Source organism: Dreissena polymorpha, chromosome 3, assembly GCF_020536995.1.
Source record: "Dreissena polymorpha isolate Duluth1 chromosome 3, UMN_Dpol_1.0, whole genome shotgun sequence".
NCBI classification, from domain to species: domain Eukaryota; kingdom Metazoa; phylum Mollusca; class Bivalvia; order Myida; family Dreissenidae; genus Dreissena; species Dreissena polymorpha.
The window spans coordinates 112,742,797-112,758,080 of NC_068357.1; the positions used below are offsets into that span (position 1 = coordinate 112,742,797).

A 15,284-nucleotide genomic window follows, 5' to 3' on the forward strand; every position below is an offset into this window, starting at 1 on the left:
TATGTTTGCAAAAATATATAGTGAATAGTTTTTCTTTCAGTTTGTGCCGGTATCTTAAGATTTAAGAATACATTGTTGAATACGCCTGAAATTGGTGCCAAATGTTCACGTTGCATGCAGCACAACCGTGTATATGAATTCATAACACATCGAATTTTTGCCAAGAACACAAGCTTATTTAATATAGTAATTCCGATGTTTTTTCACATTGCCATAAGCCGCATATAACTTTTTATCTTTAATGCACTAGTTGAAATTCTTCAAAAAATTGTTTAAAAAAGTTATTTAAAAATGCACCACTTACCGGTGTGTTTACATCCATTAATATCCATTTGTGAACCCCATAAATTCACGTTATCCTGCACGCTGTATACTACCGGTAACCGTGTCCGCTCTCAAAATGAAATGGATTGTCATCGAGCTTTGTGATATTAATTGTTGCCATATAATCCCGGCCAAGTTCGTTATAACACGCCAGATGACATGTTGCGATTTGGAATTGAAGACCTTAACTTTTCCCAAATTTGGTAAATGTATGCTGTCCGCTCTCTAACTTAAGATAAATGTAACCCAGACCTTGAAAATAGTTTGACAAAGTGGCACTCTGTTTTCATTTGCATTGCAGGTGAACGGTGAACAGACGCTAGAAGAGAACATCGCCGACAACGGCGGCTTGAGAGCTGCTCACGTGGTGAGGGCACTGTATACATATGAGCCTCGATTTGAGAGAAGGGGGCTTAATGCATCTGCGGAAATGTCGTCCTGAATTAGCCTGTGCAGTCCGCAGATGCTAATCAGCGCCGAAACTTTCCGCCTTCATGAATTATTACGTTGAAAGAAAAGAAAGTCTTTTCGAATCGAAACTTCTGTCTAGGCGGAAAGTGTCGTCCCTTAGTATCCTGTACGGACTACACAGGCTTATCTGAGACGACATAGGCTTATCTGAGACGACTTTGCGGACGACACAGGCTTATCTGAGACGACTTTGCGGACTACACAGGCTTATCTGAGACGACTTTGCGGACTACACAGGCTTATCTGAGACGACTTTGCGGACTACACAGGCTTATCTGAGACGACTTTGCGGACTACACAGGCTTATCTGAGACGACTTTGCGGACTACACAGGCTTATCTGAGACGACATAGGCTTATCTGAGACGACTTTGCGGACTACACAGGCTTATCTGAGACGACTTTGCGGACTACACAGGCTTATCTGAGACGACATAGGCTTATCTGAGACGACTTTGCGGACTACACAGGCTTATCTGAGACGACTTTGCGGACTACACAGGCTTATCTGAGACGACACTTGACGCAAATTCATCAAGCTCAGTTTTTCCAGGACGAGGCTCATACGTTGGCTGTAAATGGACTGTCTAGATCAAAATTATGTTTGGTAAACAAATTATGGACGTACTCAAGTGTAACAAATGTGCATTTGCATTTTCGACGATTTCCATTGTAAAAATACTTGTGAAATTTTCACGAAAATGATATGGTGATTTGTTTATTATTGATGGTGATGATGATGAGGAGAATGATGATGATGATATGATGATGATGATGGTGGTGGTGGTGGTGGTGGTGGTGGTGTTGATGATGATGATGATGATGATGATGACGACGACGACGACGATGGTGAAGATGATGATGAGGATGATGATGATGATGATGATTGCAGGCGTTCGAGCTCTGGATGAAGGAGCAAGGGGAGGAGCTCCCCCTGGCGGGCCTGCAGCTCGACAATAGACAGATCTTCTACATCAGCTTTGCTCAGGTCAGCTTGCACAGTCCTAGCTAAGGGACAGATTTATAAAATGTCTCAAGCCTTGTGAACTCGGATTGAATATAAGCTACCATGTTCAAATCACAATAGAATACTACGGTATATACGTTGTGATACAGACTTTGTAAATGACCTATTGCGACATCTAAACTATTGATTATATTGACATTTTTTATCCCCCGCCAAAGGCGGAGCGAAAAATAATTGGAAACTATCAACATGAAACTACATATGTGTATAGATATAGATGAGGAGCAGAACCATAACCCTACACGTTCTTTAATAAGAGTAAATGTCCTTTTTTGTATGATGTAACTTTTTATGGCTTTACCCCAGATACCAAGCAAGACTTCAACATGAAACTTTATGGATGTATTTATATCAATGAGACGATTGCCGTGCTTAAGAACCAAACCTTCACACAGACACTTTCTTAAATAAGAGTTATTACCCTTTGCTTTTTTTGTATGATGGAACTTGTCAGGGCTATATCTCAAATATGATACAACACTTCAACATGAAGCTTCATGGGTGTGTAGAAATCAATGGCAACAAGTGCCATGCACAAGAACCATAACCCTGCACTTTTTAACCTAGAGTTATCGCGCTTTTGTTATTTTTGTATTGTGCAACTTTTCAAGGCTATATCACAGATATGCTACAAGATTTCAACATGAAACTTCATGGGTGTATAGATATCAATGAGCAGAATTGCAATTCATAACAAAACAATTACCCTACACGTAATTATGCGTTATGACAGTACCATATATCAATGGATATGCACCCTTCCATGGCGGGGAATATCAATTGAACGAATGTGCTTGTTGTTTTACATATTTGGTTACTTAAAGCACACATTAGATTACATGATTGCGTAATCCTGACAATGTACTACTTACACTTGGACAAACATCTGTTGACACACAGACAGGGGGCTCGAGTGTAAATTTTCGAAACTTAATCGAATATATGTGCATTCTAAATGCCTTTTCTTAAAACTTCAGCTTATTATTTTCATTAAACTTAATGCTGTTACAACGCAAATCTGGTAGTGAAGTGTATTTTGCATTAAGAAATGTATGTGTGTTTTTTCAGTTATATTGCTCAAAATGGAAGGAGTCCGGTATAACAGATTTCCTTGTACGTGATCCCCACAGCCCTGGTCCGTTCAGGTAATAACAAAAGAGTTGTATATCTTAGTGCATATTATAGTTTAGACCTATTTATGTTTTCCGGCTGCATCAAATGCTTAGGCTTATTGAAATGCGCTCGAGTACGTTTCCTGGGTAGAACCAGTAATTGATGTCTTTCGCGGAAATCTCAAGAACGCTCCCACAGAGGGGATCAAATACATGACCTTCCGGTCGCTGGGCGGACACCATTTCGTTGTTGTTTTTGTTTTTTATCGAGTGCACCGGGATTGTCTCCCATATGGCCATCGCCCCAAGAAAGACGTGTTAGTTGGTTACGGGGGATAGTGCAAGATACAGGAGACACCCCGTTCCAGAGGTGACCCTGGGTCTTTTAGTGCCCGGTGTATAGCACCTAGTACACTGCACCTCGGTTTAACGTCTCATGCGAAAGACGAGTTAGTAGGTCAGGTGCAGCGGGGGATCGAACCAGCGATCTCTGGATTGTGAAGCCAGTGTGTTACCACTAGACCACGGATCCGCTACTAAGGACACCATTTCCACTACGCCACGGCTATTTATAGTGACACAATTCAAATATAACTTAAGATACGAACATTCTCGTTATCGCATGTTCCTTAAGTAATTCACACTTTGATTTAATGATTGACACACTGTCGCACTATTTTATCGTTCTATGTGTGAATAACATCGAAATTATAATGAATGTACAACAGCTTTTGTTCGTCCAAGCAGTCCATTTAAAAATCAAATTCATTTACATAAACCGCAGCAGGAAAAAATGGTACTGCATATCCGTTATAAAAAATTGCATATTGTTAATACCAATTAATTAATTATATTGGATATTAAATATAAAAAATACGGCTAATAAAGTAAATATACCATATTAAATCTGCGCGTCGGACCTTAATAAAGTTTGGTTACATAAAGCTGCCAAAGGAAAATTGTATATTTTACAACTGACAATGGAGGCTAGCTCTTGAAAAAAAGGAGATGTATATGCATGTGCGTAAAGTGTCATCCCAGATGTGATTGTGAAGCCCGGACAGGCTAATCAGTGACGACAATATCTGCTTTATTGGAATGTTTCGTTCAAAGGAAATCACTCCTTAACGAAAACAAGGTTTGGCGGAAAGTGTCGTCCTTGTTAAGCCAGTGAATACTGCACATGTTTATCGGGGACGAAAATTAACTCACATGCATTAAGTCCCGTTTTCACAGAGCGAGGCTCATTAAAATGAATTTTCTTTAATTTCTCCGCAGGATCGAAGGTGCCTTATCAAATAATCTCGCATTCCAAGACGTGTTCAAGTGCCCTTATACGTCACGCTACAACCCCTCCCTCAAGTGTCAGGTCTGGTAGAGCGAGACTTGGGTTCAAAGGGCCATGTATCGTATTCATTCAACGTCGAAGGGGGAATCCACTTGAAAGTATATGATTTCTAGTAGAAAGCATACGCTTTGGCAACGTTCACCTGCTGTTTAAATTAATTGAAATTGTAAATTTGAAATTAAAATAAAACCTGTGAGGCAATACATTTTTTTTGCATTTGCTATTAAAGCGTTGCAATTAAAATACTTTAAAAATTAATCGGCCATAAGTTTGCACGTGTGAGTGTTTTAACACACAAATTTCATATTAAAGTTGGAATGAAACTGTCCTCAAAACTTAATGAAGCTTCCAGTTAGGAGCAGCTGAAAGATAGGTTCGGATTTAAGTTAATGTTACATGGCCAGATGATCAAAACGTATCAAAAGTTTATTCTAAAATGCTTGCAAGCAAGTGCGATTTTTTTTAAAGAACTTGAAATACTTTATCAAGAAAACGCATGTGTTTATCGTTGGAATTCCTATCGGATAACATGTTCATCTTCATGTAATTATTTCAATTGTTACTTACTGGTGGACTGTTAATTTTGAATGCTTTCTTCATAAGGATACATTTGTTGACGGCTTCATGAATATTGCACCAGAGTTTTTCTTTCTACCGAAATGTTTATTTAAATATGTATTATGTTTTATTGGCATTCGTTTGACGAAAAACGTTTTATTGGCAATTGTTTGACGAAAAAACGTATCATAGGCAGAGTTTTACAGTGAATACATTTAAAAACTATTGGTACAGCATTGAAACAATATGTAGAGTGTTTATTAGTGTTAGCAATTATTTGTCATTTGTATGCATTTATATAATCTAAAATATATTTGTTTATGTATAATCCGATCGCGGAACCAGTAAATAAATACATGTCTTTCCTCTTAACTCTTTGTTAAATTTAATAAACATTTGATTCACTAAGCGTCATCCAAAACGAGTTTGGCATTTCTTTAAATGCGTGCCGTTTCGAAAAGATATGTTTGACCTTTAATGATTGTTTACATGTGGAATCATTCATATAAATGAGAATCGCTAAATGAATCAGGGTTGTATGCATTTGCGTATATATCGTCACAGAATTCCCTGTGCAGTCCAAACCGGCTTATCATGGACGACACTCCGCTTTACTTTAATAGAAATTTTCGTTTTAAGGAAGTCTCTTCTTTTCGAAAATCAATTTTACTTGGAAAGTGTCGTCCCTAATCAGCCTCTGCGGACTGCACAGGCTAACACGAGAGAACATTTAACGCACGTGCATAAAATTCCGTTATTCGAGATCGAGGCTCCACAGATGTTACTGCCTATGATTACCCCGGTGTGTTAATCCAATCAAAATCTTTAGTTGGTGATGTGTGTATCCACTACTTGCAGATGAGTTTTGTATTACTTAAATTCAATTTATCGATGTAACACTTTGTAAACATTCACGTATTGACCACTTTTTCTCATTACAATGTATGTAGAAACATACAAAAATGTGTGTTTGCTTGTTGGACATTTTTAAAATGTGTCTGCAGTGAATGCTTAAAAGATATTTCTTTTCAACGCTATGATTATTTTCCGCTTATATTGCTTAAACATGCCACACAATTTTTAATACTGGTTTAATTAAGTGTTGTTGTTTTTTAAAGTTTTTTGTTGCTTTTTAATCGGAAATTATTTTTATCATGTATATAATGTGCGATTTTTATTTTTTTAATCGGCTCCGTTTTGATGTAATAAATATGTGTATTTTAACGCCGTGTTTAATTTTAATCACAAACTTTGCGTTCCACATGCTCATTACGCAATATATTGGTAAACAGTTCGGATTCCGATGTTTCAATAATGATAAAATTACGGGCATAATCAAAGACAATGCATATTCAAACAAATTCACTGAAGAAACCAATATATTACTAAAAAGAAAGAAAGAATTAAAATGCTTAATCTCATGACTGTCTTATAAATATCATTATATTGATATAAAAGTTGTTAAAGCATGAAGAATCCACGATCTTAAAGCGGGTATATACGATTTTTATATGTGCTGAATTGTAAAATATTGATACAAATATGTTATAATAACACACAATTTGCAAGAAAAATGATACATTTAAGACGAATTTCATAAAATACAGCAAATACAAATTAGCGCCCCGAGCCGATTGTGACGAAGATAATTCGTAATTATTTTCCTACAATAACCGATGCATTCGTCTTTTTTGTAAGTGTTCATGTGTCGTATGAATCGATATCGCTGCAGGAATTTCAAATGAACCGTTAAACTTAATTTAGATTCACATCGTACATGCATGATATACATGCTGGCGAATTCGGCTGTACAGCCTTTTTCGATTTCAGAATTAAATATCTGGCTTATTGAGCATTTTTCGACACATGTTCTTCTTAACTTTTATTTTAGTTTATATTGAAATATGTGTATAATAAGTTTTTTACACATTTTATATTTATTACTAAATATTTGATAAGATCGTATATACCCGCTTTAAGTATTTGTAATTGTCTTGTAGGGATGCTTTTGTTTCTCGTGTACTGCCATGAAATGGGTTTCCTTTATAGTCTAAAAACGTGTTCATATTTATTACTGATGTTGTTTCTTTTTTTTGCGCAGATGTGTTAGTGGTATTGTGTTATAATTAAAATATTGAATAGGCTTTTTCTGTTAAAAAAATGTACATGTGGTTTGACATGTCGATTTTTACCTTTATAAAAAACTTAAAATAAAAAAATAACAGTTGATATATTGACTGAATTAGTGAATTATTATATAAATAATTGTGCCGCTCTATTCTTATATATGAAACAAATGTTAATAATTTAAATTGTGTGTATACCAAACATACAATTTCACTCCTTTGGATAATGAGATTCATTATAATGTACAAGAGTTTTTATTTTTATTTGTATTATTGTGATTTTATGTGTTGTTTTAATTTTAATGCGAAGATGGCTACTTTGTGTATATCCTAAAAAGGAATATGTTATAAAACGTAACACAATCATGGCCATTATCAAGGTGCAGATTCAACGGGGTTTCCCGTGTTTTACACACGAGCCGGACAGAATGTAAACACACCGTTAAGAACATTTTTTTGCAAATGTCTCGTTATTGAAATTAATTTGCAAAAATCTTTAGTGCATAAAAGACGGTTATTCTTGCAGTGTGTGCCAATATCTTAAGGTACAAGAATAAATCATTGAATACGTCTGAAATCGTTCACGAAAATTCACGTTGCGTTAGAATTACCGTGTAGATCTACAATGAATGCAAAAGAAGCCGATTTTTTTAAACAAGAACACATATTATTAAATAAAGTAATGCCGATGTATTTCACAATGTCATACGCAACATAAAAATCTTTCTTTTATGCACTAGTTGAAATTCTTAAGAGAAATAATTTTAAAAAGTTATTTGAAATAAAGCACCACTCACCGTCGTGTATATATCCAATAAAGTTAAAAGGTGGAACCCCACAAAGTCACGTGATCATGCATCCTGACTATGATATCCATACAGTTACACACAAATATTAAAGAACTGTTGAAATAATTAATTTAATACCCTTTATGTAGTTCAGCTTTAATAGTTGGGTTGTTTATTGTTTGGTTGTGTTTTGTCATTTTTAAATGCAATTCAAGTGTCGTTTTAATTTTTAAATATGTTTACGATGTGTATTCAATACGTTATTAATCTGCTGCTATTTGACAGTTTCGCAAATAATATTCTGTAAATAATAACTATGTATATGAGATGTATGTACGCGAACAAAACATGAACGTATGCATGTGAAAGGTGTATGTATGTCAACTGTGCAACCTGTGTCTCTATGGGAACATATGCCAACTGTTCAAAGTATGTCTCTATGAGAACATATGCCAACTGTTAAAAGTATGTCTCTATGGGAACAGATGCCAACTGTTCAAAGTATGTCTCTTTGAGAACATATGCCAACTGTTCAAAGTATGTCTCTATGAGAACATATGCCAGCTGTAAAAAGTATGTCTCTATGGGAACATATGCCAACTGTTCAAAGTATTTCTCTATGGGAACAGATGCCAACTGTTCAAAGTATGGCTCTATGGGAACAAAGGTAATATGCTGATGAAGAATGAACATGTTTGCTAACAGACTGGATTCACACGTGAAAGAGCATGAATGTAAGAACGGGTGTTGAATGGATTGAACAAATGCAGTATTAGTATTAGCATTCGAAAGTTTGTATCTCAGAAACTGCCGCGCTTTTGTTGTTAATGTTGTAAATATTTATGTATTTATGTTTGTAAATTGGTGTACATTTAATGTACAAATAATACACAAACAAAATGTTTTTCCTATGTGCAGACATTTCGCTATTTTTGCAAATAAAATCTTAAGCAACATAATGTATGTATTTGTTTTTCCTTAAAAATACGCACATTGCACCAATAAGATTTGACCCAGTGACCTTTGAGACTTTAATTTAACATTTTACACATTGCCGATAAATGGTCAATATAAATTCTTCTCATCAATGTGGTTTCTACAATGGTAACGATGGTTTGGTAAGATTTGATTGAAGGAGCGAGTTTCAACCCCACTTGACCAATATTCAAAATTGGTCTAGACTATGTACAGATCAACATTCGGGAAAAGTTTCCTGAAAATTGATATATTTTGCTTGTAGAGTGTTAACAATGCTTTTTTTTAAACATTTAACTCGAACTCCACCTAAATATTTTTAATATTAACATTCGTACCAATTTCCTTCAATATTGAAATATAATACTTGCTTGTTCAGTGCATGTTTTGTTGAAGAATTTTGCCTTATTTTATTTTAACCGCAATTGAATTACATTTAAAGGAGGCTTAGTGTCAAGGTAAACACACTGTGAAGGTAAACATTCGGACCAGTTTCATCACGGTTGCACCATAGATGTGGCTACTAAATACGTTAAAGGATTTTCTAAGATTTTACATATTGACCTATTTTGACACCACTTGACCCTTATTCAAACTCGGCCTTGATGTTGTCAAAATAACCATCATACTCAAATGTTATCAAGGTTGAGAAAAAACTGTTGCCTCTAGAGCGGAAACAAGCTACATGTGGACAAGGCACAACTGACAAAAGCTGACCACAATAGCGACGCCAAACTTCTCACACTTGTGAGCAGGACATGTTATTGATAGTTTCATAATAACTTATGTCGAGTGTATATTATATTTATGCACAAAATAAGTGTATATGTACATCAATGTATCCAAATAAATATAAAGAAGTGAAACTCCGGCTGCTGGAGCAGTATTGCATTCTCATTATAAACAATTAGTTGGTCCTTTATTTAAGGCAAGTGACTAATTTCCAAAACAGTAGGAAACAGCACAATACAAAACAACATACATACATAGAAGAATAAAGTTGGGGCCACCGCGTTGGCACGGTGATGTAAACTGGTTTGTGCCACAGAATTCTAAGTGCATGACTCATATAGTTCACGAACTCACGATGATTTTGTTCAATAATAATTTGAATTTCTCAACTTATTTCACATTATGTTAATTCATAGTCTGCTTTTGTTTTAAATACAATTTATGACAATTTGTAAAGTTTGCTTTTTTATTGCATACCGCATGAGTGTTTAATAATGTGATGCAAAAATTTTTATTCTTAGCGCCACACATTGATTAGGAAAGAATTCCATTTCTTCCATCTCTTTAAGACTTACAGATGTTCGTATATTTCAATAATAAGATTTAAAGTATGTACTTACAAGCATCTACTTGAAGTTGGGATTGTCTTAAATAATCATAATTTAAAACTTAGTTTATATTGAAGTAAGAGATGTGTTTGTCAGAAACACAATGCCCCTTATTGCGCCTTTTTGAAATAAAATTTCAATCTATCATTTGGCAGGTTTAGAAATTATCTGCCTTTTAAAGCTTTTTACTTCCCTTGGATTGTAATTTTTGACTTTTGACCTTGAAGGATGACCTTGACCTTTCACCACTCACAATGTGCAGCTTCATAAGATACACATGCATGCCAAATATCAAGTTGCTATCTTCAATATTGCAAAAGTTATGGCCAATGTTGAAAGTTTTCGGACGGACGCACAGACTGACAGACAGACAGACTGACAGACAGGCTGACGAACAGTTCAACAGCTATATGCCGCCTTACCGGGGGCATAAAAATTGAATATTAAAGTTAAATATCAAATAATTTTGAACCTGGAACCTAATGAACGAATAATTACTGGGTACCACTTCACCACTCAGGCATTTAGTTAATAGACTGCCTTTAAATGCTACGTTTGTCACGAGCGTATTTAAACAAAATTTCAATGAAATATGTTACAAAGGCTTAGTTTTTGATGATAGGTAGCTTATCAATAAACAGTTAAATACATTTATTTGTTTTCAGGGGTATTATCCCGTTTGTTTGAATATAGTTTATATATTCTTGTTACAATCTATGACAAACTTTTAAATGCCATTTTTCCAAACTTTGAAAAAGTCCCTTTTAAACAAAAAATATTAACTATAATAAATAGAATTTAAAATAGTACCAAATTAAATGCTATGTTATGCAAACTCCTTTATAATAATCATCCAAACTGTTGTTCATACATTTTATAAACCGTTTAAATTATAAACCTTCTAAAATTAGAGCACTGACAGTCATGTACCAATATATTTTATAAATTAACTTAACCATAACATTAATGTTTATAGTTTCTATATTAATAATTATAACCATGAAATATCCAGTTTAAAATTATTAAGTGCAACAAAAGCTTTAAATTCCTCGTAATGCTTCCTTGTTATTTTCTCACAGTGAGTCAGGTCCAGTTTCTGCAACTGATTGGAACTTTGCAGCAAGCGAACAACCACATCTGGCCCCAGATTGGGGCAACTGGGAAAACAAGCTGCTTCTAGTGACTTAATTGGTTTAAATTCAAAACATCCAAAAACACATCACTGGTAAGAGTTTCCATATAACTCAGTGACAATCTTTGTAGCAAGAGTGCAGTCTTAAGAAGGACTGAAAGACCCGTCATCAGTTTTCCCGGTCCAAAATTTGGATTCATGCGTATGACACAACTAGTCAATTTTTTGTACAACTGAAAAAGATTCAGTCCCTGCAAATCTATAGCATTTGAATGTGATTCCGTCTTGAGTCCACAATGTGAGCGATGCCAGGTTTCTGCAATGCATTCCAATTGCAATCAAGTCCACAAAGTCAACGTCAACCAACATGAAGTCTTCCAACTGATGTCCCATATCCTTAAGTAGTGAAAGGACACCAGCAGTAAAGGTAACGGCATTGCTTCCACTTGAACAAATGTGTAAAGTTCTTTTTTTTTAAAGCCGACATCGCTTTGAAGTTTTCATCTGTTATCCCTGAAGTAAACACAGCCTTACAAACATACGGACACCACTGGCAAACAGATAAAATTGAATCCGGTCTTGTGCCAAGAAAAGCATCACATATTTCTCTTAATTTATAAATGTTTGCTTCCTTGCCATTCTTTCGCCTTAGTTCAATATCCTTTGCGATGACATCGCAGATACTATCGAAGCCCAAACAGTGAATATCCGGTAAGTTTTGTAGACAGTGCAATGCTCCTCTGAGTCTCACAGTCGTTCCTCGAATGTCAAGATGTGTAATCTGTTTACATCCTGCAGTGTCCATCGGTGCCTGACACAGGCTGAACAGCCCACTATCTGTGACAGGGGTGAAGTTGATGGCCAGGTGATGAAGTTTTGGGCAGTTGTGACCTGCAAGCAGTTTAAAACACACCTTATTAACTCTTTCTCGCACATAAGTAATGTAACAATGGCCATAAACAATCAGCATATAACAAGAACAGTCTGCCAGTAACTCGCTTTCTGTCTAGGTTTTATGCTGTTTGCAGCTCATCATGAACTTATGGTTAGAAATGAAGCCGTCAAAGCTAGAATTAAGTAAGAAAGATCTTAAATTCAATATTATTTTTTTAAAGGACTACCAATGTGTCTAAGTGTGCATCTGAGTGCTAAAAGGTTAACTGACCGTAATGATCTTAACTGATGGATGAAGAAGTCCACAATAATGACATTATTAAATAAAAGCAAGGCTATTGTCAAGCAATATGGTCCCCTACCGGCTCAACCATTATCAGAAATTCCACCATTGTTAGATTTTTTGTTGTTTTGTTTTGTTTCCACAGCAACCAGAATTTTTGACGTAGGAACAAAATGAAATTACGGGCATAATGTCCATATTGCCATCTATCTATGTTTGAAGTTTCATGAAAAAAATATTAAGAACTTTTAAAAGTATCGCAGGATCCAGAAAAACCTGACTGACGGACGGACAGAGCGCAAACCATAAGTCTCCTCCGGTGAAACCGGTAGGGGACAATTACTTATTTGCATCTCTCCCTATTATTATAACATGGCACATTCAACGAGATCTGTAATAACTTTTTAATCAAGCATGCAAAAGGTTTGACCTTTACGGGAAGACCTGACATTAACAAACAAGTGGGAAGGTAAGCAAAGCCATGTTCAGGAATATTAAGACAATAACAAATAACAACATATTGTAATCACGAAAACATTATTGCTGAATTAAGCTCAATTCAACTTTCCAATAACAGACAGGACTTGGTCATTGCATTTGGTATTGGACAGATTAAATTGTTTTAGTTCTGGTATGCACTTTAACAAAGCGCACATACTTCTTGGTGAAACTTGTGCAAAAGACAAATCTAAAACAGTCAGCCTCTGAAAAGAAATCATCAGCAAGAGTATCAATGATCAAGGTTGTCTAAATATACATGTATGTAGATCTTGCCATAGTAATGATGAATACACCATCATTTTGGTCCTCATTGTAGTAAAGATGGCACCACTTTTGAAATTGTTTTATGTAATATATAAAAAATGAAGGTATAATAAATTCCATACTTATTACATTTAATACGGGATATGTACAAACCAATATCATATTGTTTATTATTTGCATTTTCACAAATCAACCAGTCTAAAAACATGTCAATGATCTCTTACTAATGTGTAACTGTAAGCTTATAAGCATAGTCTAGAAATATAATGAAAACACTAATCAAATCCACTATTGACATTATCATTATGTATTTCAGATAATATCTATAAAGGAAAATGTCTGAAGAACAGAGTCTTGTAAAGCTGGTCCAATATGGTGTAGATTTAGCTCTTGTAAAGCTGGTCCAATATGGTGTAGATTTAGCTCTTGTAAAGCTGGTCCAATGTGGTGTAGATTTAGCTCTTGTAAAGCTGGTCCAATATGGTGTAGATTTAGCTCTTGTAAAGCTGGTCCAATATGGTGTAGATTTAGCTCTTGTATAGCTGGTCCAATATGGTGTAGATTTAGCTCTTGTAAAGCTGGTCCAATGTGGTGTAGATTTAGCTTGGTAACAGAGTCTTGTAAAGCTGGTCCAATGTGGTGTAGATTTAGCTTGGTAACAGAGTCTTGTAAAGCTGGTCCAATATGGTGTAGATTTAGCTCTTGTAAAGCTGGTCCAATGTGGTGTAGATTTAGCTCTTGTAAAGCTGGTCCAATGTGGTGTAGATTTAGCTCATGTAAAGCTGGTCCAATGTGGTGTAGATTTAGCTTGGTAACAGAGTCTTGTAAAGCTGGTCCAATGTGGTGTAGATTTAGCTCTTGTAAAGCTGGTCCAATGTGGTGTAGATTTAGCTCTTGTAAAGCTGGTCCAATGTGGTGTAGATTTAGCTTGGTAACAGAGTCTTGTAAAGCTGGTCCAATGTGGTGTAGATTTAGCTCTTGTAAAGCTGGTCCAATGTGGTGTAGATTAAGCTCTTGTAAAGCTGGTCCAATGTGGTGTAGATTTAGCTTGGTAACAGAGTCTTGTAAAGCTGGTCCAATATGGTGTAGATTTAGCTCTTGTAAAGCTGGTCCAATGTGGTGTAGATTTAGCTCTTGTAAAGCTGGTCCAATGTGGTGTAGATTTAGCTCTTGTAAAGCTGGTCCAATGTGGTGTAGATTTAGCTTGGTAACAGAGTCTTGTAAAGCTGGTCCAATGTGGTGTAGATTTAGCTTGGTAACAGAGTCTTGTAAAGCTGGTCCAATGTGGTGTAGATTTAGCTTGGTAACACTTTCCTGCGGAAGAACTTGAAGATGATTCTTCTTTAGGCATGCCTCATCAACCAAACTGTCTATTAGGTCTTGTACCATTTCATTTGCTGACGTGCATTTGTATGTATTTTTATTTATTAAGAATATAATGAAACAACAAAAATAACTAGAAATGGCGCGGCAGAGGCCGACGCGTATCCCCACGCCGAATGTTTGACCAAGGTGTGCCCCAGGGTTGGTAATGGGGCCATGCATAGCTGAGATTGACCGTATTGTCATAAGAGAAGTTCATCATCAATTAGAAGTGAATTGGTGTAGAAAAGAAGAAATTATAGTAAAAGGCAATTTTGGGTGGGTGTGGTCTATGTGGGCGGGGCCCCAGGGTTGGTAATGGGGCCATGCATAGTTGATATTGACCGTATTGTCATAAGAGAGGTTCAGTATCAATTTGAAGTGAATCGGTGTAGAAATGAAGAAATTATAGTAAAAGGCAATTTTGGGTGGGTGTGGTCTATGTGGGCGGGGCGCCCCAGGGTTGGTAATGGGGCCATGCATAGTTGAGATTGACTGTATTGTCATAAGAGAAGTTCAATATCAATTTGAAGTGAATCGGTGTAGAAATGAAGAAATTATAGTAAAGGCAATTTTGGGTGGGTGTGGTCTATTTGGGCGGGGCCCCAGGGTTGGTTATGGGGCCATGCATAGTTGAGATTGACCCTAATGTCATAAGAGAAGTTCAGTATCAATTTGAAGTGAATCCGTGTAGAAATGAAAAAATTATAGTAAATGGATTTTTTTGGTGGGTGTGGCCTATGTGGGCGGGCGCCCCAGGGTTGGGATTGGGGCCATGCA

General features: G+C 36.0%; 2 protein-coding genes across 8 annotated transcripts in view; one reads left to right on the forward strand and one right to left on the reverse strand.

Moving 5' to 3' along the window:
• Positions 1 to 5,112, forward strand: part of LOC127871064 (endothelin-converting enzyme homolog) — a 98,348-nt gene extending 93,236 nt beyond the window's left edge. For all 7 annotated transcript variants that reach the window (XM_052413709.1, XM_052413707.1, XM_052413708.1 and 4 more), the window contains 4 exons: positions 626 to 691; positions 1,687 to 1,782; positions 2,890 to 2,966; positions 4,212 to 5,112. In XM_052413709.1, the coding sequence (XP_052269669.1) occupies positions 626 to 691; positions 1,687 to 1,782; positions 2,890 to 2,966; positions 4,212 to 4,311 (339 nt within the window). In that variant the 3' untranslated portion in view covers positions 4,312 to 5,112. The remainder of the gene's footprint in view (positions 1 to 625; positions 692 to 1,686; positions 1,783 to 2,889; positions 2,967 to 4,211) is intronic.
• A 6,470-nt stretch (positions 5,113 to 11,582) lies between these two features.
• LOC127871067 (uncharacterized) overlaps positions 11,583 to 15,284 on the reverse strand; it is a 28,070-nt gene continuing 24,368 nt past the window's right edge. Inside the window, exon 4 of the mRNA XM_052413715.1 lies at positions 11,583 to 12,091. Within this exon, the coding sequence (XP_052269675.1) occupies positions 11,598 to 12,091 (494 nt within the window). The 3' untranslated portion in view covers positions 11,583 to 11,597. The remainder of the gene's footprint in view (positions 12,092 to 15,284) is intronic.